General features: G+C 45.0%; 2 protein-coding genes across 7 annotated transcripts in view; one reads left to right on the top strand and one right to left on the bottom strand.

The window, feature by feature from the left end:
• Positions 1-351: 351 nt before the first annotated feature.
• LOC127008346 (IQ and AAA domain-containing protein 1-like) lies at positions 352-15,134 on the top strand. 2 transcript variants are annotated; one of them, XM_050880244.1, is made up of 19 exons: positions 352-378; positions 1,715-1,805; positions 2,344-2,505; positions 2,888-3,025; positions 3,176-3,346; positions 3,579-3,716; positions 3,887-4,086; positions 4,309-4,435; positions 7,577-7,703; positions 8,095-8,243; positions 8,874-9,012; positions 9,836-9,988; positions 10,503-10,702; positions 11,385-11,450; positions 11,957-12,088; positions 12,600-12,701; positions 13,338-13,421; positions 14,007-14,101; positions 14,660-15,134. In XM_050880244.1, the coding sequence occupies exons 1-19, from the start codon at positions 368-370 to the stop codon at positions 14,829-14,831; spliced, it is 2,457 nt and encodes an 818-aa protein (XP_050736201.1). In that variant the 5' UTR covers positions 352-367; the 3' UTR covers positions 14,832-15,134. The 2 variants fall into 2 exon arrangements, with proteins under 2 accessions (XP_050736201.1, XP_050736202.1); XM_050880245.1 differs by lacking the exon at positions 9,836-9,988.
• A 1,229-nt stretch (positions 15,135-16,363) lies between these two features.
• The window catches only part of LOC127008350 (uncharacterized), a 24,001-nt gene continuing 15,536 nt past the window's right edge, over positions 16,364-24,828 (bottom strand). For 4 of the 5 annotated variants that reach the window (XM_050880252.1, XM_050880254.1, XM_050880251.1 and 1 more), the window contains exons 5-16: positions 24,817-24,828; positions 24,039-24,129; positions 23,537-23,686; positions 22,370-22,544; positions 21,956-22,103; positions 21,621-21,838; positions 21,230-21,463; positions 20,763-20,942; positions 19,556-19,717; positions 18,990-19,076; positions 17,930-18,106; positions 16,364-17,321 (exon numbers count right to left, since the gene is read on the bottom strand). The exon at positions 24,817-24,828 is cut by the window's right edge and continues 207 nt beyond it. In XM_050880252.1, the coding sequence (XP_050736209.1) occupies positions 17,054-17,321; positions 17,930-18,106; positions 18,990-19,076; positions 19,556-19,717; positions 20,763-20,942; positions 21,230-21,463; positions 21,621-21,838; positions 21,956-22,103; positions 22,370-22,544; positions 23,537-23,686; positions 24,039-24,129; positions 24,817-24,828 (1,902 nt within the window). In that variant the 3' untranslated portion in view covers positions 16,364-17,053. The remainder of the gene's footprint in view (positions 17,322-17,929; positions 18,107-18,989; positions 19,077-19,555; positions 19,718-20,762; positions 20,943-21,229; positions 21,464-21,620; positions 21,839-21,955; positions 22,104-22,369; positions 22,545-23,536; positions 23,687-24,038; positions 24,130-24,816) is intronic. The other variant, XM_050880255.1, reaches the window with a different exon arrangement.

A 24,828-nucleotide genomic window follows, 5' to 3' on the forward strand; every position in this document is an offset into this window, starting at 1 on the left:
ACGCTTTCCTTTCCCAAAACTGACCTTCTTTTGGTTACTCATCTCTAAAAGTACATTATTTCAGGAGCAGCGCATAGGGATTTTTTTTTACCATTGAACTGCTTCTTTTACTGTAAAAGAATAATACTATTGCTTTTTTGAGTCAGAAATATGAAAATGGCAGTGGTTTCGCTCTCTCCTTCCTCAAGTCTCCCTTATTTAACTTATTTATGCCTTTATTTTAGATTTTTAGGTCAAATTAAGGTCAGAAAAGAATATTATGAACTTCTTATATAGGTAGAAACGTTGACACAGGTAGATTTGAGGTAAAATAAACGTTGCTAACCTGTCCGTCACCATAGCAACGGAGACGCTTCCCTCGCGCGGCATGTCTTTCAGGTGGGCCGCGCCTCGATATTATTTTTGGCTAATGCTTCAGTCCTGAGCGTCGCACCTGTACCATACTGACGCCATATGTAGAGTTAGTTGTAGTTGATCAGTCCAGCCAGAAAAAAAGGTCAGGGAAGTAGGAGTTTGGCGTGTAGGTCCAGTGCGTCATGTCCTCCCTTCTTTACTAACTTGGTTTACTTGGTGTAGTTCAGAGGCCCTTCCTCACAGCCATGGTGGTCCACCCTGCTCCCAGTCCTGGCCTCCCTAGCCTTTAGGGCCACCTGGTCAGGTATTGTGTTTGAGGTTCAGCACCCAGCAGTATAGCCCGGCACTGGGGTTTCGTCTGGCACTGTCCATAGGAGCTTGTCCAGCCAGTGATGTTCCTCACTCCTTTTGGTAGGGCATCGAAGATTTTCGGCCCCTCATGGACTAGACTTGCTGCCAGAAGGGTCCGGATCCTCTCTGGGGCTCGGGTTGGCAGGCTGGTCCTTGTACACTTACGCCCACTTCTCTCGGTGGTGTAAGGCTGCAGTGCGAGGGGTTTGGGGTTTGGCACCTGACCCTTCAGAATCTTCCACATATAGATGGCGCGGTACCTATCCCTTCTTCGTTGTTGAGAATAGAGCCCCAGCTCTCTGAGTCTGTCCCAGGCCTCTCATCCCTGTGATCTGCCTTGTAAAAGACCTCTGCACCCCTTCCAGTTGCTGAATTTCACTCCTCATGTGAGGCGACCACAATTGGCTGCAGTAGTCTGTAAAGGGTTGGATTAAGGTCTTCCAGAGGGTAAGCATGGGTAGGGGTTCCCTAATGGCAAAGGTTCTCAGCACCCAGCCTGCCATGCCCTTAGTCCTTCTTACTGTTTCTGCAGTGTGGTGATGGAAGGAGCAATGTTTGCTAAGGTATACACCCAGGCATTTTACATTTCTTTCTGTGGAGATTTCATGTCTTCCCTCTGTATATAGTTTGCTATCTTTCATTTCTTGCTTATGGCCGTGCCTTAGTGTGACTTTCCAACAATAAACCATCAATCAATCAGTGTGCGTCATGTCCTCCTTTCTTCTTTTTTGTGTAACTTTGCAACAATAAACCATCAAGAGGAGGGTATCAGGACACCTCTCCTCCCAAAATTGACCTATCTCTCAGCCACTCCTCTTGACTCTTTTGGAGGAGGAGTGAGTAGCGGTCTTTTTTTCATTATTGTTTCCTTTTTTTTTGCCCTTGAACTGTTTCCTCAACAGTAAAAAAAAATTAGTCATTGTGCGTCATGTCCTCCCTTTCTCCTTTTTTGTGTAACTTTGCAACACAACCATCAGTCAGTGTGTCATGGTTCCTGTCTCCCTCGCAGGACGTACAATGAGCTGTGGGCCAAGACGCAGGAGGACCTCATCATTGTCCTGGAGAAGGATCATGCCCTCCAGGGGACCTTCCACCCCGAAGTGAGTAGCTTTGTATGAGTTATGGATGTTGAGATCACACAGTCGTTATGGGCCAGACAAGGCAGTCTTCCTAAACCAAAGTCAATCGGAAAGTTTTGGACTGAATTCACTGCTTTTTTTTCACGTGTTAGCAATCGTTTTCAGCGTGAACTGATCCGTTTATCCACCATCACTGACTTGGCAGCTACTGCTCTCCTTAAATTCAAAAGATGTATTTATTGTTTGCATTTGAATAGACTTTTATCAAGTGCTGTTCGAAAAGCCACGGATGCATTAATATATAAGTTTATTTGTATATGTTAATATGTTTGTTCATAGCATCTGGGGAGAAGTTGTCAGTCATTGGCATCCTCCCTTGTGTTATCTTTCACAACAAAAAGGTAAATGACATGTATTCAGGCCAGTTAATGATACTGCTAATCATCCTTATTAATCATCTAGTCAAAGGTATTTACCCCCTTTTGATGTAGTGTACAGTATAGTAGAGTCCAGCAATGAACACAACCTTCATTATACCCCATGGCTCTCCTGACACCAGCAACGAAGCGAGGTGAGCTCCCGTGTGCGGTGCGTGTACGTCCAGTACCTGAGCGTGGCGCGGCGCCTCAACACCTGCCATGACCTGCTGCTGCACGCCCAGCGCCGCCAGCTGCTGCGCCAGATGCTCAATAGCACACTCGGGAGGATAGTGGAGCTCAAGGTGTGCAGCTTGTGCTTGGACCTCATCACTGGATGCACTGACAGCCATGTAGTGATATACTGTGTGGTCTTACCCAATGCATGTGTCTCTAGCCCAGGCTCTGATGACCACTCAACCAAAGATGTTTTTTTCTGTTTATGACTTTTTCTACTTATGATATATAAGAGGGTATAATATTAATGAGTACTCAATATATATTTATATATTTATTTGTTTTCTCAGTAATTTTGCAATCATTATCAGTTGTGCATAATGAAACTAAAAGCTGTTAATTAGTAATCATTAATTTAATTAGGCTAAAATATTTGTTTTTACATAACTGTACTTGAGTGGAATGACAGTAAAATAATTGTGAAGCTGTGTATTTTCTCTCCCTGAGCAGCATGAGCTGGTGGGGCTGGAGCTGACAGACACTGTGCATTGTGATGATGTGATGGTGGAGCTGAACCTGTCCCCAGAGGACTTGCTGGTGCCTGTGCCTGCCTACGTCAGGAGGGACCGCCTCCCCATCATTCAGGAGGTAATCTGTCTGGGTCTTAACTTACTAGGAAAGTGATCTGGTTGCACACATTTTACACTGATGTACCTCTTTGTGGTTATTTTTAGATGAAAATACTGTACTAGGGAGGCATGGCTGACTTGGTAATGGTGATGTGGTTCATCGGCACAGAGGAATGCCCTGATTGATGACTGCTTGCGTCGGGCGGGGCTGGAGGCTGTGTCTGAGGATGAGGCCTTGCCCCTGAGTGTGCCGGAGGCTATCCTGCTGCTGCAGCGCCATGAGCGAGCAAAGCAGGGCCGGGCCAGGGCCGACCACCGCAGAGACATGCTGGCAAGGCAGGTGAGGGGCTGGGGTAGTTTGTTAGCAAGTTGATGGAGTGTGTGGATCATGTGCCAAGGATGCTAAACAGAGAGCATAGGGGACCAGAGTATATATTCGGTATTGAGAGGTGAGTGGAGTGTAGGCCATGATTACAAAACAGTTTCAAGAAGTCAAAGTGTTTGCTAGTGTGTATGTGGGGATGGAGGGCATTAGACTCGCCACACATGGGATGCATAAAATATTTCTACAGGAGCGTGACCGAGGGCGAGGCCGGCAACAGCTGTCCATGGAGGCGGCAGTGGTGCGGCTGCAGGCGGTGACCCGAGGTATGCTGGCCAGGCGACGCGTGCGGCAGATGCGCTTCAACGAGGAGCTCTTCTTGGGGCTGGTACGTATGTGCGTGTGTGTGTGTGCGTGTGCGTGTGTGTTTGGTTTGTAGGTTTGGCTTCACAGGATTTCTTGCAACTTAAAGAAGCAAGACTGCATCACTAAAATGTCAAGATGGCACCAATCAATCTAAGGCTGATGTATAGCTTTTGTTTCCCCTCCGTTGTTCAGAGGCCAGACCCCACCCTGGACCGCAGCTGGGGGGCCAAGCTGCGCAAGGTGGAGTTGGCGCGGTACAAGGTGCAGGAGGAGAGGGAGAGGGAGCTGGAGGACACGGAGAAGCGCATCCAGACCAGGATCCTGTACGAGGAGGGCACCCACCTCCTCACTTCCATGGAAGACAAGATCAGGGAGTGGGTCTTCCAGAAAAAGTAAGTAAGGCTCAGGAGTGGGAGACAAAGGGAGACGTACCATACTCAGAGATATGCTTGGCTAATGTAGAAGGTAAAAAAGTGCAGTCATACATTTCAAGAGTTCAGAAATATCAACAAATTCATGGCTGCTTTTAGAGTGTGTTTAATTTCCATTGTTATGTTATGATGGGTTGTGGTTTGTCCCGTCCAGAACACAAACTAATAGCATCTGTACTCCAGGAATGAGACAGGCAAGTTTCCTGACCTGCCTGAGGAAGAAGAAGGCGGGTCCTCTGCCATCGTGGGTCTGGTGCCGCCCGACGAGGATGCCACCAGCGAGGATGCACGCTCCCTGGCCGAGAAGAAGGTGGGTCCACAATGCAGGGAGGAAGGGAGACCACTAACAGGCTTCCTTTTCCTTCCCTTCTGATTTTTACTTTTTTCAAGGGGACAAAATCATGAGTCATCTTTTAGTGGGTGTTCTTTGATTAGCCATTGTTGCAGTACTGTTAAAACTTTGTAATTATATATGCTTGCCATGTTTTGTTGGGTGTGCGAATGACATTTTCTTAGAATATAAATATGGTTGATACTGATATATATATTAACACATAGCACTTTGTGGGCTTACAGTTGAGTTGGGTTTCAAGAATCTCTCGTCATTGTTCTGTATATTAGTGAGTCTTGTAGCATGAGTGCATTATGGAGACATTCTAAACTACAGTGCATTAGTGCAAATCACATGTTTTCTCTCCATTTCCCTGATATATATATGTGTATGTATATATTTAACACTAATTCTAAAGGGGTCTGAAGGACACTAACAAAAGAGTAGCAAGTCAGAGCAGTTTTTACAATGCAGGGCTGCCAGGGTCATGGAGTTGCTCATTGGTCTTCCTACTCTGGTTCTGTTTTACATGTTTTCCTCAGTTTGACAAGATTGGCATGTGTCTTGAGGTACATGCACAAGGTTATGTATGGCATTTGGGATGATGGCATGATATTTATGGAATGGTAGTTGCCTTAGAATGATTTAGGTCAATGAAAATGTTTATTAAAAGGATTTCTTTTAACACTAAATTGCAGCTTAGGAAAGTTTAATAGCCTTGATTTTTAGCCAGTTGGTTTGTTTTCACTCCTCGACACTTGGATATGTACAAATAGCATAGTGTTGCAACCATTAGAGAAAGTGCAGTTAGAGAGGTTCTTAGCATGGAAGCTGTTCTTGCAGGCCATGACAAACATTTGCTTCTGTTCCTGTAAATAGTGTCTGACTCACACACTGTACATACCACTCACCTCTGTTGGACGTCTGCTCCCCACACACCTCAACAACTACCTGCTGATTGTCTTGCCCATCCATGACTGTCCTGCTTTAGATTCGACACTCACATGAGTAGGATGTTTATTTTATTGTTAGTTGTACACTACATACATACAATCATGAGTTGTGTCAGTTCAATACCACCCACAAATGCAGTTTTTTTTCCCCTTAGTTTCTTGAAGTTTTAAAATACATCAATTTGTGTTATTGTTGTTTATTTTCAGTTTAGATCACAGTTTGTTGTCCATTACCCAAATATTTTACTGTACCTTCCACCTCTCATTATTTAACATAAGATTGTAACACCCATCACTATATAATTTTATTTCCATTACTTTAAACATCTACACAGTTATACTACTTTTCAATAATAGTTTACTTTTGTTTCCTCAATATTCAACATCGAAGTTTACTATTTTTTTGTTTATCTCACTTGCACACACATAGTTGCATATGCATTTGCACACAGGATTGGAAACCTCAGCCAAACATAGTGAGATGGAAGTGTATGAAATGATTAAGTCAGTCCTTCACCCTTGAGATTCAGCTGTCACACTCTCACTCCTAGCTAGTATACAATTTTCCTGCCTCCCTCACTAACGATGGGCCGTGTGTGCCCTCCCATGATGTTGCTTGTGCCTGTGTGTCCCTGTGTGTCTATTTGTGCAGGGTATGGCAGTCGATTTGTACACACCATGCCAATTAGAACTTACACCAGGGAAAGAACTACAATGAGAAACTTGAGCTGAGATATAAAATTAGAGATTGTGAAAATATAGTTGAATTTTATATTTTGACAAGTTTTGATTTTTATACCTTTGCTTAATTTTCTTTGAGTACTACTTTTTTCTGGTGCAGTTGACCCTCCATTTAGTGCATATCTTTTTGAGGATTTCCATATACAGTACATGTCCTTGAGCTGATGTCTTCACACATGCACACACACACACACCCACACATACACCCTAGGAAAAACTGGACAGATACAGATATGGAGACGGGACCACACGAGCGTAAGCCCAGGCCCTGTAAAACTACAACTAGATAAATACACACACACACACACATACTCACATATGCAAAAAAATTCCTACCAGTCCTAAATCTATAAATCCCATTGAAATAACACCTCCATTTAGTGCAGATTTCTTTGGTAAATACTTATCGAGTGTTAAATAGAGGGTCTAACGCATGACTGTCAATTGAAATGGTGCGTATGGATTGTTGAGCATAGCCTGCGTGTACGTGTGTAAAAGTTAATCTGTGTTGTCCCTGCATCAGGAGCCCTCGTCCGGATCCCGCATTGATGTAAGCCTCCTCGGTGCCCCTCGTGGTGCCGGGCTCTGGGGTTGTGTCTTGGCTTGCCGTCTTGACAGTAACACGTTTGGCATGAGTTTTATTTATCAGTACTCTCTCCTTGATGTGCTTGTGTGTTATCATTCACCATCTATGTGTGTTTTACGTACTTGAAAGTTGTACGAGTTTTCCTAGCACTTTTGGGAATGATCGTGTGCGTAAGTATGGTTCTTTTTCTAGGCACATTTTTCACTCTGATTGTCATTCCTGTTTTGTGGAGGAGGGATTTTTGTGGCCCTCTGGATTGGCGCATGGTTAGCACTGGAATGCTCTGCTGCAGGAGGAAGTGAAACGCTTGAACTTTGTTACGTTAGTTATGATTTTGAACAGCATTGAATTTTACCTCAAAATGCTGCCTTATTTGAATTTTTGAAAGTTGAATGTTGCAAGATTCTTAATGCATATGAATGGGACTTTTGATATATTCCTTTTTTTATATCAATTTTTTTTGCATGAAATTTTTTTGTCAATTATGAATAGGTAGGTTTTTGCCTCTATTCCTCGAGGTTACATCTACTTTGGGAGAGGGACTTTATGTTGGTGACTCCCAGTCTTGCTTCATGTCCCAGCTGCTCCTTCCCAGTTCTGCATTCATCCCCTCTCTACCTGAACCCCCAGTGGGCAGGGTGCTAAAGGTTCTTAATGTCACCAAGTTCCGGCATTGTCCAAGGGTGATGTGTTTTGTTCTGGGGTCTTTCTAATCCACTGAGTTTACAACAAGTTGCTTTGCCACTTTGATAGAGGAAGTTCCTTTTATCCCAGAATAAAATTAATGGGATAAAGATACATGACCAAGCAGGGACTAATGATGATGATGGTGGTGGACAGAGTGAGCGAGAGAGGGTGAGGGAGCAGGCCAAGCAGAAGAAGAAGAAGGAGGAGGAGGAGCGTTCGATCTGCCTGCGACCTTCCAGCTACGTGGCATCTCTGCAGACAGCCTGTGACCAGTACCAAGGTGAGGCCAATGCTGCCTTTCTATGCCTATATATCCTCTGCATGTCCATCAACCTCCTGTATTGTGGGTCAGCAAGAATCATTGGAAGACATCATAGTGGGTAGGAGAGTAGGGGGAACTATTTTGGAGGAGGATAGATGGAAGATGAGGTTAACAGAGGAAAAGTATTAGTATCAAGGTGAGCCCAACACTTCCTTGCTATGACTGTATATCCTCTGCATGTCCATCAACCTCCTGTATTGTGGGTCAGTAAAAATCATTGGAAGACATCATAGTGGGTAGGAGAGTAGGGAGAACTATTTTGGAGGACTGAGGATAGATGGAAGATGACATTAATTAAGGAAAAGTATCAGTGCTTGGTGGTTAAGAGGCATGGATGTGACCACTGCAGACGTGTGGGCAATGAGACAGCCAGAGGAGAACCCGGAGGAAAGAGCGGAAGAGGACATGATTGAGGCGGAGCAGCGGGCACGAGTGGAGGTGGAGATACGACGGCAAGTGGATTACCTCATGAGACAAGAGATTCAGAGGCTCAAGGAGGTGAGGCGAGCACTGTGTCTCTCTGTATCTCTCTCTGTGTCTTATGGAGGAGGTGGGAAAAGCACTCTGTCTGTCTCTGTCTCTATTGTACAAACGTAAGCTATTAATAAATGTTCAAATGTTCTATATCTTATCAAGGAGGTGGTAAAGGGACTATCTCTCTGTTTCTGTGTCTTATTTAGGAAGTAGGAAAAGCACTCTATCTCTCTGTCTCTGTCTCTATTGTACAACCATAAGCTATAAATAAATGTTCAAATGTTCTATATCTTATCAAGGAGGTGGTAAAGGGACTATCTCTCTGTTTCTGTCTCTTATGTAGGAGGGAGGAAAAGTACTCTATCTGTCTCTGTCTCTGTGTCTATTGTACAACTGGAAGGTATAAATATATGTTCAAATGTTCTATATCTTATCAAGGAGGTGGTGCAAGGACTATCTCTGTGCCAAAGAAGTGGGGCAAGTACTCTATCTTTGCCTCTGTCTGTGTCTTTTCAAGGTGGTGAAGCACACACTCAGTTCATACCTGTCTCTGTCACACTACCTCACAACACCACTTTAAAGTCAGGTAGAAAACATTGTAGTAATATAACATCATCCTCCGAACACTGACTCGTGAATCCTGCTTGAATTCAGGATGTGGAAGGAGAGAAGAGAGGTGCCAAGAAGAAGAAGAGGGTTAAGAAGGGCGGCAAGAAGGGAAGGAAGAGGAAGGAGAAGGACCTCACGCCTGACAGAACCACCGAGTCGCTCTTTGAAGAACTGGTGCTGAATGGTGAGGGAGGGAACCATGAAAACTTATGAATCTGAATTGTTATATACTAAACTATGTCACTATTCACTAAATCACATCACTATACATTAAATTACATCACTATACACATCACTATACCCTCAACTGACCCAGAAGCCCTGCCTCCTCTTCTATAGCTTTAAGAGTTGACTGGTTGGATAAAAGGAGGCTGGAGTTAGGAGTTATTGGTACTGTGAAGGGAGGGTGAGGGAAGGGCGAGGCTTCTGGACCAGTTTAGTATGTCACTCAGCATTGCCAGATTGTCCTGCTCAGCCTCTTGTATTTAACGATTTCCAGAGTTAGGAGTATTGTCACCTTGAAGGGAGGGTGAGGGAAGGGCAAGGCTTCTGGACCAGTTTAGTATGTCACTCAGCATTGCCAGATTGTCCTGCTCAGCCTCTTGTATTTACTGATTTTCAACCCAAAAACTGTCTCCTGACGCCCAATAACGAAATCCATTTATAGTTATCGTTGAAATCGTTAATTCCTGATGTTTTTGTGCTATAGTTAATGGACAGAAAATACAATATGCTGAGAACGATTATCTGGCAACAGTGACGGTGACTCTAGTTGGTCCTGCCTTGCCATTCACTGTACTAAAAAAAGCCAAACTATTAATGGTGATAAGAATGAGACCAGTTCAGTGTATGGTGACTAGTTGACGCTGCCTTGCCATTCACTGTACTAAGAGAAGCCAAACTATTAATGGTGATAAGAATGAGACCAATTCAGTGTATGGTGCCTTGCCATTCACTGTACTAAGAAAAGCCGAACTACTAATGATGGGAGGAACGACCGGTTGCAGGAATCATCAAGAAGGTGCCGGAGGGGAGGCTGCAAGACCTGCTGGGAGATGTCAACCTGGTGGGGACGGAGGTGCTGGCCAAGACCAAGTATCCCCAGCCAGACCTCGGGGACATCAAGAACTCCCTCATAGAGTACATCGTCTTGCCCCTCGGTGCGTCACGCCTCAGAGGCTTCACTGGGGCTGAAGTTCCCTCTCACTCTTGTTGGTGTGGTCCTTTCTGTGGCACAACTGAATCTTGAGGCATGTCTGATTTTTTCTTTTTTTATATATATATATATACAACAAAGGAGACGGCTCAAGGGCAACATCGGTGCTTCGTGGTGCAGTGGTTAGCACACTCAGCTCACAACCAAGAGAGCCCGGGTTCGATTCCCAGGCGGAGTGGAAAAATTTGGGCAGCTTTTCCAATACCCTACACCCAGCAGTGAATGGGTACCAGGTATTAATCGGGGGTTGTGTCCTGTCTCCTGGGATCTGTTCCCTTCTATAATTCCTTCCCCTTCTGTCTCTCTCTGACATATGACCACAGATGTTGCGCCGACTAAACAAAACTTTCCAACTTTTCAAGGGCAACAAAAAAAGTGTAGAAAAAAAAAGCCCGCTACTCTGATATCTGATTCCCCTGATCCACCAAATGACTGACACAGCTTCTCTCTGTTTATAGGTGTGGATGAGGTGCATGAGGGGACCACGCTGGTGAAGAGTGTGCTGGTGGTGGGGCCGCGGGGCTGTGGCAAGACTCAGCTGGTGCAGGCCGTGGCATACGAGGCAGGGGCCACCTTCATGGACCTGACGGCCACCAACATAGTGGGCCGCTACCCAGGCAGGGCTGGACTCAACATGCTCACTCACCTTGTCATGAAGGTTACATACCTAACTCTGAATGTTTATGGATATTACTTAGTGAGGGATTAGAGAAAGATGATTAATTAGATGAGTGTAGTGGGTGGTTTTGTTACTGTGTTTTTATTTATTTATTTATTTATTTATTTATTTACAGGAAAGGAAGGAGCTTAAGGGCATAAAAAAAGCGTAGAAAAAAAGCCTGCTAAACACTGCCCCTAAAATAAAGAGTGGCCAAAAGAGAGCTCAACCAGCATCTTCATTCTTTCATCCCCGTGCTGTCCAAATCCCTTATGCAAGAGTTAACCAGCACCTTCATTCTTTCATCCCTTTCACTGGTAAACTCACGAACAGCCTTCCTTGGTCGGTATTACCTTTTGCCTATGACTTCTTACATTCGTTCCTTCATTTCCTACCTAGCTATCTCTGTTTACTTATCTTCCACACCCTCATACACCCTAAAACTACATAGAAATAGCCATATATGAACCCTTTTGATTATTATGACTGGGTGATTGATACTTGGAATATGTTTTATGTAGTGAGATGTAGTATTCAGAAACATAGGCTTAGATTATGTTTTAAATGATGAGTTTTAGAGACAGATTGGTTTTCATGTGATTCCTTGCTGAAGAATATGTTGTGACAGGAGGGAGAGATTTCGGTCCTAGTGAATATGTGCCCTGAAAGTGTCTTATGGCAGGTTGGACGTCTGCTGCAGCCAACACTGGTGATGGTGGACTGTGCCGACAAGATGTTCATGAAGAAGGTGAGATACTCTTCCATTTTGTCTCCTCCTCATCTCTCTTCCTCCTCATAAATGCCAGGCAAGATAACCATGGGAGAGGTGAGATGCCCTCCTCTATTTTGCCTCCTCCCTCTCATCTCTCTTCCTCCTCATAAATGCCAACAAGATGACCATGGGAAAGGTGCAATGTCCTCCTCCTTTCCCTCCTTCTCATCTCTTTCCCTCCTCATCTCCTTCCTTTCCCATAAATATATCTTTCTTTTCCCATAAATTCTGACATGATGCTCACAAAGACAATGGGGCATCCTCCTCCTTGTCTTCTTCTGTATTCCTCTCAACTCCTTTCCTTGTGCAGCTTCCATGGTATTCAGCATTCACAAGCTTCTTTCTTCTTTACCTCAAACTCTCCTTATATTAACTTTACCATTGTCTTGCAAACTCACTCAGTCTTCAGGTTTTTACTTCACTTTACTTTAGCTTAACTTCTTCTGTAGCCAAAGGTATAAGGTAACACGCTGACTCCACAGGTGCCGAAGACAGACAAGTCAGACCCTCGGCGCCTCAAGAAGGAGATGCCGAAGATGTTGAAGAGCATCGCATCAGAGGACCGGATCGTGTTTGTGGGCATCACCAACTCGCCCTGGAACTGTGATGTCAAGGTGAGCCAGGGAGGGTGATAGGAATGTTTTGGGTCACTGATGGAAAGTAAATGTTAGTGTTTCTTCATTTCACTTTTAAATCTCAACGCTAGAAGGTAAATGTTAGTCTTTCTTCATTTCTCTTTTAAATCGCAACAGGCAGCTTATAGTATTGGCATTTCTCCCTGTTCCTACCTGCTTTGTCTCCTATAATGATAATAATGATAATGATAATAATAATAATAAACCTGAATCAGTCTTTTTCAGTCTTCATCAATCGTCGATCCTTTTTAATCTTCAGTCTTCAATCAATTTTTTTTCAATCTTCAGTCTTTAATATTTTTCAACTACTCAGTCTTCAATCTTTTTCAGTGTTTCAATCTTCCATCCATCTTTTTCAGTCTTCACTCTGTTTTAATCTTTTAATCTCCATCGTTCTTTCTTTTTCTTCAGTCTTCAATCTTTTTCAGTCTTTGTCAGTCTCTTTCTATCTTCATCAGTCAATCAATCAGTCTGTCTTTCCTCTTCCCAGTCGCTGTCGTCGGTGTACCAGAAGATCCTGATGGTGCCTCGACCAACCTTCAGTGCCCGTGCCCATCTCTGGCGAAACCTCCTCACCATGAATGGAGCCAAGGTATCCTACAACGCTGGGCGACAAAGGGTGGGCCCCATCTGAATTTATCTTGCTTAAAACACATGAAAATGATCTAATGGCCTTATTAACTCACCAGCCTGCCATTGAGAGGAACTGGATCAATGGAAAAGAGGATTACATGTCTTTTGTTTCATCACTAAAAGTAATTACAATGGGGCTATCCTTGAAGAACAGGTACAGCTCGTTCTTGATTTATGATTAGGTTGTGTTCTCAGAAAGCCAATCATAATGTGAAGTATCATATAGCGAGACCAATATAACATGGAATCAATGTGAGTATCGTCATGTTCTTAAACAAACTGCCTAAGTCATGATTTTTTTACTTTTCAGGAAATTATAAAAGGACTGTCATTATCTCTGATGGCTTAATATTTAGGCAGAAATGAAAAGGCCAATTCTATAACACTCAAACCCTGAATGACGAAGGCAACTATACAAAAATGGGTGTCACATGTTGAAAAATTAATGTAGACAAAAACCTGGAAATCGATGAAAAGTGACTTAGGCAATTATTTTATAAGGGTGACGATATGTTCTTGTACAAAAAATATTTAGAAACAATTCCAGAGTAGAACTTCAATTTCTGACACCACCCACTCCTCTCTCCCCCGCCAGATAACCCACAGAATGGACATCAGTGGCCTGGCTCGCATCAGTGACGGCTACACATCGGGTCACATCTGCAGCGTGGTCAGCCAGGTCAGTTACGGAAATGTCACATGCATTCTAGTTTTATTTATTTCTATTTGTTTCTGTTCTGGGATGTTCATGTACGAGATTAGAGAGATTGCTTTTATGTTTGTTCCTCAGAGCTCCACCAAGGTAACAGGTGAGGCAGTAGGGCTAATGTAATGCCAGAAGGTTAACCTGTTAGCAGCGACGGGCCAAATTTGTGGCTTTACCGTGTACCAGCGACGGGCCAAATTTGTGCTATGATAAAGACCCCCAAAAATAGGTGATGCATAAACTGATCACAAATTCATTGATACATAATATGAAATGGTTTGCGTGAGTGATGATTTTTTAAGAAACATGGTTCCCGCAGCTACTGGGTTAAGTTAATTATGGAGGAAGACACACTTAACTTATGATACTTAGACCTACTTTTTCTGATCCTGTATATATATTCCATACTTAACTTAACCTGGCATTACACTCACCTTGACTTTTCCAATGGCTTTCATCTTGGTATACTCTTTTACCTTTGTATTTTTATTTATTATTACTGTATATTATTGTTACTTTTTATGTTGTTTTAGAGTTCTCTGTCTTGCCGTGTTGCAGGTGGTGACTGAGCAACGACTCGCCAAGCAGAACAAAAACCCGCTGACTGCCGAGGAGTTTGTGGTGCCCCTGAGCAAGCTGGAGCCCATCTACAGGTACGTATTTGGCAAGTTGTGGGGGATGGGTACATGTGGGTGTTGGGAGGTGAGGGTGTGGCTGTGGCTGTGTTCTTAACCCACCCGCTGTGATTGGCATGGATTTCGCCTTCGCTGGTAGCCTGGTAACATATACTCCCAGGTCGTTCTCTGCCTCTGTGGTGGATAGTGGAGTGTTTCCCATGTGGTATTGGTATGCTGGATATCCCTTCACTGGTAGCCTGGTAACATTCACTCCCAGGTCGTTTTCTGCCTCTGTGGTGGATAGTGGAGTGTTTCCCATGTGGTATTGGTATGCTGGATATCCCCTCCCAAGGTGCAGGACTTTAAATTTTTCTTCATTGAATTGTAGCAGCCACTTTTTGTTCCACTCCTGTAGCTTGGTGATGTCTTCTTGTCAGAAATCCACAGTCAAGGGGTTAATATTCCTTACTTAATCGCCTTCTTACAGGTCTGAGTCAAATTTGTGCTGCTCTACTTTAGTGTCTCTTTTTATCGTCTACTAATTTCCTTCCATTTTTCTCCCTCTTTTTGTGTATGCGTTCGTGTGTGAGCCAGAGAGGAGGAAGAGGCGATGAAGGCTTGGTTCCAGCGCACAGCCCTCATGAGGAAGCGAGCGCGCCTGCTGGAGGAGGAGGCGGAGGCGCAGGGACTCAAGGGCAAGGCTGCCAAGAAGAGTGAGGTCAAGAAGCCGAAGGGGAAGAAGGGCAAGAAGAAGAAAAAGAAATAGTGAGGCTGCCGGCACGTGACAGAGTGTGTTGTGTGTTCCATTAAGGTGCTAGTAATGTCTGGGGATGATGATGATGATGCTGTTGCTGTGTATATGTAGTACATTTTAATACTAACTGAAACTAGCTTTGTAAATGGCACTTATTGTAATGTAATTTGAGATTTTTTATGGTTACTAAACTTTTTAACACCAAGTAGACAAGCATGATCCTTACTAACTTAGATGCTTGAGTGGTAACAAGAGATACATATTTTGTACTTGTTCAGTATGTGGAATTATACTAACAATAAAAGAGTACCAGTATTCTTTGTTTACTTGTGGTGTTGTGGGAGTGTTGTTGGCTTTGTGTACCCCAGCAGCTGAGGGTGTGTAGACTATCATAAAGGAGTAGGAGTGGCTGATGGAGAGGCAGCATTCTTTGTTTTAGTTGTGGTGTTGTGGGAGTGTTGTTGGCTTTGTGTACCCCAGCAGCTGAGGATGTGTAGACTAACATAAAGGAGTAGGAGTGGCTGATGGAGAGGCAGCATTCTTTGTTTTACTTGTGGTGTTGTGGGAGTGTTGTTAGCTTTGTGTACCCCAGCAGCTGAGGATGTGTAGACTAACATGAATGAGTAGGAGTGACGGATGGAGAGGCAGCATTCTTTTCCACCATCACTCAATGAAATGGGACCACAGGGAAAATCAAACCACTGTTAACCATTATGAAAGTGTGTATAAATAACATTTGGCAACAACATGACTATTGCTGTAGTTGACCAAAGAGGCAAGCCACTATGCCTGCACTTGTACACTTTTGTATCATGCTAAAGCTAGGTCACTATGTACTACCTTATAGCTAGGGTGTATGGTGCTCGTAAGATACAAATTCTAAATCTACTGACCATCCAAGAACATCTTAATGCTATATATTAAGTACACTGGTGTGTGATGTGTTGACTCATTTTCACCCTAAGGAGAATATAAGTTGTCTGAAACACCACCAAACATCTGAGTCCATCCACTGTATGCATTAGTGGACTCCTGCAAGTGAGGTGGAGGCAGGCAAATCAGCGATGTGACCCCCAGACCCCTTCACTGCCTCATACACTGCACACAACTCCTGTAATTTGTGAATATTTGAACACTTCTCACATCTCTCAGAATATCAGGGCCAGAGCACACCCAGCATCCTTAACTCAGTAGCAGCGACGGACCAAATTTGTGGCTTTACCGTGTAGGTGACAGGCTAAATTTCTGCCATGATATAAACCCCAAAAAATAGATGATGCATAAATTGATCACAAAAACGCTGATATATATTATGAAATGGTTTGTGTGAGTGATGATTTTTTCTCATTTTTCTCGCTTAGAGAGGGGCCTTTAAGAAACATGATTCCCGCAGCTACCGGGTTAATCTCTCTCTCACCTGCCCAATGCCTCACACCAAGTATCGAGAGTATCAAGATATCTCACCACCCGAAATTGACCTCTCTTTTGGCCACTCTTTACTTTTTTTTTTTTTTGGGGAGCAGCGTTTAGCAGACTTTTTTCCTGTAAAAAAAAAAAAAAGCTGCACTCATGAATCTTCACATAATAAAGACAAATTTGGCACGTCGCTGCTACCGGGTTAATCACCTAATCAAGCCTCAGTACAATCAATGCCCATCCACCTCACTCCAGAACAGCATCACAGGGAGTCTCTAGGAACACTCAGCGCCCCTCTCGTCACTCTGCCTCACACCTCAGCAAAGCCTCATGACAGATTAGTACCCATGGACCTCAGTAACACTTGGCTCAGATGGTTCCCTGAAAACTTGCTACACATTCCTCTTTCATTTCTTTTTCCTCTCTATTCCTCTCTCTGGTACAACAGTGACAGTGAGGCCACAGCGCATATGAGTGACTCTGGCTGTGAAAATGAGAACGGAAGACAGTAGGGAAGGGAAGGTGAAGAGTAAAAACCAAATAAGAAGAAAATGAGAACTGAAGACGATTAGAAGGTGATTAGAGTAGAAAATGAAAAAGAAGAAAAGAAGAAAATGAGAAGAAGAAAGATGAAAATGAAAAATGAAGACAGTGAAGAAAAGATGAATAGAGTAAAAAGCAAAAAAAAAGGGAGAGTCATCTTCATAAGCGCAGATCGTAGAAGCTCAGACAGAGGAACAAAAAAAAAAGAAGAAAAAAACTACAGGAATCAAAAAAAACAAAACAAAAAAGGGAAAATGAAGTGTCCATATCAATCATCATGGCTGGCGGAGGGGGAGCTCAGGCAGGGTCGGGTAGGGGCCAGGGGCAGATGGTGGGTAGGTGGGGGGTGGGGGCGGGGGCGGAGGCTGGGGGCGGGAGGGTTCTTCGCTGGCCCGGCTGGAGAAGGAGAAGGATGCTGGGCGGACCTTCATCTCGGTGGCGCGCAGGGAGTAGTCGCCGAGCCACATCTCCCATATGATGCCGCGGTACTGGTGCTCGCTGGGTCTCGTGTGGTACTCCCCGTTCAGGTTGCTCTCGAAACAGCTGCGGCAGGGGAGAGAGAGAGAGAGAGAGAGAGAGAGAGAGAGAGAAGAGAAAAGAAGAGAAGAAAAGAGAAGAGAAGGGACGGGAAGGGAAGGAAAGAGAAAAGAAGAGAAGAGAAGAGAGAGAGAAAGAGAGAGGTTGTAGTAGTAGTGGCAGTAGTAGTAGTAGTGGTAGTAGCAGTAGTAGTAGTAGTAGTAGTAGTAATAGTAGAGGAGGAGGAAGAGGACAAGGTGTAAGAAGAGGGGGTTTACTTGTATTATTATTATTATTATTATTATTATTATTATTATTATTATTATTATTATTATTATTATTATTATTATCGTCATTACCATCTACAGTGTGACGGAGATCAGCACCGAGGCCCTGTGCAGCTATCACATAACCTCCCCCCCCATTACTTATTATAATCATTATCATCATTAACTTTACTCTCAAGAACAACACCACATCCACACAAGTCATAATACCACAAGCCACAATACCTTATACTCACTCTTTTTTTGGTATTTCGTTGGGGATATATCTCTCTTACTTATTTTCCTACATACCTAATTAAACTATCATCATCAACTCAACTCTCATTAACACCACCACCACGTCCGTACCTGTAGAACCACCAGCCTCCTCCATAAGCCGGCGCGCAGGGGCAGCATTCAGGCGCCTCGTCATTGTCGCGGTCGTACGTCGAAAAGAGGTAGTCGTTGTGCGCCGAGAAGCTGTCCGACGCATTGCCCCGGTAGTCGTACACCTGCAGCCGGTAGTTGTCATGCTCGGCCCCGACACTGTGACCGAGGAGAGAGAGGAAAATGTGAGAAGGCAGGCGGAGAGAGAGAGGGAGAGGAAGGAGAGGAGGAAGTATGAGCGGGATGCGCATTTCCAGTCTCTCTACGGGTATGTGGTCCGTGAGTGAAGACGCTCGGCTGTACCTTCGAAACTAACCACGCGGGATGTTCTGGAAAATACCCTCATTGTGATTGCCACTCAAAATTACCCGGCGAATGTTTAATCCATTAGCAGCGATGGGCCAAATTTGTGGCTTTACCGTGTACCAGCTACGGGCCAAGTTTTCGACATGATATAGCTTAAATTCCCAAAAATAGATGATGCATAAACTGATCACAAATGCGTTGATATATGTTATGATATGGTTTGCGTGAGTGATGATTTTTCTAATTTTTCTCGCTTAGAGGGGCCTTTAAGAAACATGATCCCCGCAGCTACTGGGTTAAAAAATCTAAATTAACCTGTGAAATTGAGGTATCCAATCGCATTATATAGGTCTACAAACTCATATCCAGTGAAGTTGAGGTATCCAATCACATTATATAGGACTACAAACTCATATCCAGTGAAGTTGAGGTATCCAATCACATTATATAGGTCTACAAACTCATATCCAGTGAAGTTGAGGTATCCAATCGCATTATATAGGTCTACAAACTCATATCCAGTGAAGTTGAGGTATCCAATCGCATTATATAGGTCTACAAACTCATATCCAGTGAAGTTGAGGTATCCAATCCCATTACATAAATACAACAGGAGGAAGGGGAGGGAAGGGCAATGTTAGGGAGGAGGTAGAAGTTGCATCCTTTGAGTTCGGGGGTTACAGGGCCAGTGTTAGAGGTCATAGGGTCAGTCTTAGGGGCCAGGGGGTCATCTTACCTGAAGCTCAAGTACTCGGCGAAGGCGTGGTTGCCCTCGAAGTCCCAGAGGTCGAAGCGAATCATCATTCTCTGCTCCTGCGTCAGCCTGCAGAAACACACACACACACACACACACACAGAGGTAGATAAGTCTCATGCGTATTGCCATATATAGACATCCATTTCCATACATGTTTTCCTTAGTATTATATCAACTGTCACACCTATCTAGCTATACATCTTTCCAGGGAGACAGACAGACAGACAGACAGACATGCAACAAGCCAGTCAGCCACTCATCCATCTAACCACCCAGCCAGTCAGCGACCCATCCATCCGTCAGTCATCCATCCATCCATCCAGACATACAGACAGACATGAAACAAGCCAGTCAGCCAGTCAGAAAGTCAGCCACTCATCCATTTAACCACCCAGCCAGTCACCCAACAAGCCAGTCATCCATCCACCCAGACAGACAGACAGACAGATAAGTAGGTAAACAAACAACCCAGCCAAATACACAACCAATAAATCATCCATCCATTCATCCATCCAGACACAGACAGACAGACAGACAAGCCTTACCTGTGGATGTTATCGTTGCCCCACCAGAACTCCCTCGTCAGGTCGCCGAAGCCATCCTTGTAGCCGTACCAGTCCTCCGTGAAGTTGTGGTAGGGCGGCCCCGGCAGACCCCGCCGCTGCACCACCGTCCAGCCGCCGCCGCCCGTGCCCTGGTCACAGTACCTGCCCGCACACACCTAGGTCACCTTCGTCTTACCCCGCCTTGCCTCACCTGTGCTTCCATGACCAGGTGGGTGTTTTGCCATGTTTGTTTATTTATTTATTTATTTATTTAGCCTATTTATTCCTTTGTTTATCTATATTATTTGTTTATTTTTTTTTTTTCTTTCTTTTTGTTCAACTTCTTAACTACAGACACAGAGACTTAGAGACAGACTTTACACAGACAGACACAGAGAGGCATGTTTGTTTTGTTTATTTATTTATTTATTTATTTTATTCTGTGTATTTTTTTTTTATTTTTATATTATTATATTTTTTTTTTGTCTTTCATTCAACTTACATTCCTTCAAATTTACAAACTTCCAGAGACAGAAATTTACATGCCATTAAACAGACAGATTTACAGAGGCACACTTACTTTACCTCAAACAGACAAGCTTACATCAACAGAAACTTAACGTGCTTTTAAACAAACATATTCTTAAGGGAATCTGAATCTTTTAACAGTATTATGTAGATTTTTTTTTTCTCGACGTATCGTGTGGGTGGGAATGTTACTAGGTAGAAATATACAGAAGTGTGGCATGACTTATATTGACCCAGTGTTGTGTTGTGTTGTATTAATTTGTCTTGTCATATGAAGCTTGGGTGGGGTAGTTAGTCAAGAACATGCAGGAGTAACGTAACGGTACTGGTGACGTGCTTGTCTAATACTGTGTTGTATTTTTTTTATTCTGCCATTCTATGTGGGTGGAAGTTAGTCACAATCATGCAGGAGTTGGTAGTACTGTTATTTTGGCCTAGATCTGTGTTGTGGCCACTTTGTTGCGTGTTTTTCCTACCTCGAGGTGTCGCTCATGGGTGTGTGCAGTGCGTGTGGGTCTTACATCGCGGGGAAGGAAAGGTCAGGGTGAAGGGAGAGATGCCGAGTAGCGAAATGCGGCGACAGAATAGCGTAGACTTAAAAAGAGATTTAGTGGCCGTGAGGTTGTGGCCAGCGACCTCGATTGGTGAGGGTCACGCTGGGCCACGTCGCCTGACTCGCCTGGTGTAGTAGTCGTGGCCGTAGGAGGCGCGGTGGAGGGCTGAGGGCGTGAAGGAGTACACGCCGGAGCGGGTGTTGCCCTCCGCTAGCAGGTCCGAGCAGTCCCTGGTCCGGCCGCCCGCTCTGCGCACCACCTCGTCACGCCCGCCGTAGTCGCCGTCACGGCCGCCATTGCTGGTGCTGCCGAAGAAAAGAGTGTGACGCAGCGCCCCTCGCCGCCCCGCCCCCCAGCCAGTATATCACACGCTACAGTCCTCCCCGGCCCGCGGCCTGGGGCGCCGCTGTTAGGTGTTAGCTCACTCATGGTTTATGGATTACTTCTTTAGTTTAAACCATTCCACAGCACACATTCCCTTTATCGTGTTATTTACTGTAGTGGGGAGGGGGGTGGGGGGCGAGGTGCAGTTAGCGGTGTGCCGTGCGGCGGGTCGGGTCGGGACGGGACGGTGCTCGAGGCCAACACTCACGGCTGTGTGGCGGCCGCCGCGCCGCGCCGCCCCCGCCTCCTGCCCCCCGCCCGCGCCCTCGCCCTCACGCCACGCTGCTGGACTGAGGGCGTCTTGCCGGGACGCAGGACGCGGCCCTTCCTCTTGCCGCCCCACCGCTTGCTGCCGGCGGGGACGATTACGTTGTACGAGTAGCGAGTGTTATAGCGTCTACGCGTGGTCCGCTGCAGGTGCTGGCGCCGCTCGTCCTCTGCTCTGCAAGGAGGAGCTTTAGCCACCACCCGCAGCCCGTCCGCTGCACCACTGGCGGGGCAGCAGCCAGGGAACGACACTATAGCCCGCTCGGGCCTGGCAGAGGCGGACCTGCCCTCGCGTCCACCCCTGCTGCCCGCGACGCTCTGCGGCTACCAACCTGGGCAAGGTGGGCGGCGGTGGTGGTGACGGCGGCGGCGGTGACGGCGGCGGCGGCGGCGGCGGCGTGGCCGGCTGGCGGGAGTCGCCGGTGCAGTACTGCCGGGTGACGTCGTGGGTGACCCTGAAGCCGTCCCGCACGGCCGAGCCCAGCTCCTGGAAGCCTCGCTGCACCTCCGCCAACACCTGGTTCGTCGCGGTGCTCACCTGGCTCACGCTCTGCTCGGGAACAGCGTGTGGGGACACGGGGCATTAATGTATACATACTGACGTGCAGGACTATGCAGCAATAATGTGTGTGTGTGTGTGTGTGTGTGTGTGTGTGTGTGTGCATACCTGGGCCACCTTGTGCAGCGCCGTGGTGTGGTCGGTCATGGCCTGGCGTGACTCCCGCACGGCCTGCCTCACCTCCCCCAGCGGCGCCAGGCCCCGCCCCACCGCCGCCGCCGCCTCCTGGCCGCCCACGGCAGACTCGTTGCAGGACCTGCCGGAGAGAGAGAGAGAGAGAGAGAGAGAGAGAGAGAGAGAGAGAGAGAGAGAGAGAAAGGGGGGGACGCAGCTGCTGGTAAGACTGCTTTGCCATAAGTTATGTTAATACCAGTGTCATTTAAACTAACTTCTCGTTCTTTTATCGTGGCAGCGTATAGCGGGCTTTTTTTGTAGTGTTTTTATTTTTTGCCCTTGACCTGCCTCGCTTGCTCTAATATACATTAAAAAAAAAACTAGCCCAGCATGACCCTTCGAACTGACCTGTGCACGGAGGTCAGCTGAGTCTCGAAGCCCCGAAGTCGCCGTTTGAGGTTCTTGAAGGGCGCGAACATGCTCTTCCAAAACCTGGCGAAGAGGTGCTCGGGGGTCGTGTCCTCATCCTCCTCCTGACGCTGCGGGGCGGAGTGTAACGGTGCTGCCCTCTGCTGGACCTGGCCTGGGGGGGGGGGGAGAGAGAGAGAGGTAGATAGAAAGATAGATAAGTAGATAAAAATAATATATAAAGACTTACTTTGACTGACTGATGCGATTAGCTGGATGAACGGATGAGTGTCTGTCCGGCTGACGGAATGATGGATGAATAGAGAGAGAGAGAGAGAGAGCTGTTAGGATAGGTAGGTGGATGGATTCTCTTTGTCTGGATGGATGGATGGATGGATGGATGACCGACTGTTTGTATGAATGAATAAGTAGATGGCTGAGTGTCTGAATGGATGGATATGTGAATGGATGACCGACTGCTTATATGGATGAGGGGCTAACTAGACGACTGAATGGCTGATTGACTAAAAGGATAAATGGATGGATGACTAGCTAAATGGATGAATGAATGGCTGACTGACTCTATAGAAGGACAGATGGATGGATGACTGACTTGAATGACTAACTGACTCTAAATGGATGTATGAATGGATGAATAAATGACTTGCTGGCTGGATGACTAACTAAGTGGATGACTGTCTAAATGGTTGGCTGATGAGCTGGATGACTGACTAAATGGCTGACGGATGAGCTGGAAAGGAAAAGGGCAGCAAACGTAGAGGAATTGGAAAGGACGGGAAAGGTCTTTTTTGTGTGTGTGTTTGATGGCTAAGGATCTGGATGACTGACTAGGTGGATGAATGACTGGATGACTGGATGACTGACTAGATGGATGAATGACTGGATGACTGGATGACTGACTAGATGGATGAATGACTGGATGACTGGATGACTGACTAGATGGATGAATGAATGGATGACTGGATGACTGACTAGATGGATGAATGACTGGATGACTGGATGACTGACTAGATGGATGAATGACTGGATGACTGGATGACTGACTGGATGGATGAATGACTGGGTAACTGGATGACTGACTGGATGGATGAATGAATGGATGACTGGATGACTGGACTGATATTTAAGTTCCCTGGCAACACTCACTGACGAAGTAGTCGTACTCGTAGTCGGGGTCCGTCAGGCGGTCGAAGACTAAATCCACCTTCGCGCTCACGTCCTGCAGGCGCCGAGAGTCCTGGGGGTGGAGGACGCACTCGCCGACGCCTCCTACGCCGCCGCCGCCGCCGCCACGAACTGCAACACACACACACACGAACAAACTCATTGACAACTTCCTTACTAGATGTGTTTTTACAGGAGTTTTTTTTGTTTTTTTGTTTTTTTTGTTTTGTTTTTTTACTGATATGAATAGTAGTAATTTTACACTTTTTTTCATTTCTGGTGTGGTATTGTTGTTGTTGTTGATGTTGATATTATTATTATTATTATTATTATCATTATTATTATTACTACTACTACTACTACTACTACTACTACTACTACTACTACTACTACTACTACTACTACTACTACTACTACTACTAACGCTCCTCCTCCTCCTCCTCCTACTACTACTACTACTACTACAGGTGGAAGGTGTACTGACGGTCGCGGGCGTGCTCGTGTGGGGGGAAGGACACCCCCGGCTCGGGCTCCACCGGGGGTCTGCTGGGACGGCCCCCCCTGGACCCGAACACCTGGGGGACACACGGCCTCATTAACAAAGGTAAGAACACACACAGGTATATCGATAAATAGATAGATGGGTGGATGGATGGATAGATAGATAGATTGATTGATTGACTGATAGATAGATAGATAGATAGATAGATAGATTGATTGATTGATTGATTGACTGACTGATAGATAGATAGATAGATAGATTGACTGATTGATTGACTGATAGATAGATAGATAGATTGATTGATTGATTGGTATATAGATAGATAGATAGATAGATAGATAGATAGATAGATAGATGGCTAGATAGATAGCTGCTTTATTGACCGTATCATTTTGTAAGTTCTGTAAAATACATTTATACAGTTCTTTAGGTTTAGTTGTATTTAGGGTTCAAAATGAAATATACTAAACATTGATATTAATAATAGCAATATATACATACATACACATACATACATACATACATACATACATACATACATACATACATACGTTACATACACACATACATACACATAGATACATACATACATACAGAGGTACAAAACACCTCCAAAAACCTAGAAAAAAAAATCAGTTATATATTAATGAAAATCACTATAAAAAAATCATTATAAACACACACTAATAAACTAACTCACTAACTAATTATCTAACTAACTAACTAACTAACTAACTAACTAACACACAAACACACATACATTAGCTTTAAT

The sequence above is a fragment of the Eriocheir sinensis genome, chromosome 37 (genome assembly GCF_024679095.1).
Source record: "Eriocheir sinensis breed Jianghai 21 chromosome 37, ASM2467909v1, whole genome shotgun sequence".
NCBI classification, from domain to species: domain Eukaryota; kingdom Metazoa; phylum Arthropoda; class Malacostraca; order Decapoda; family Varunidae; genus Eriocheir; species Eriocheir sinensis.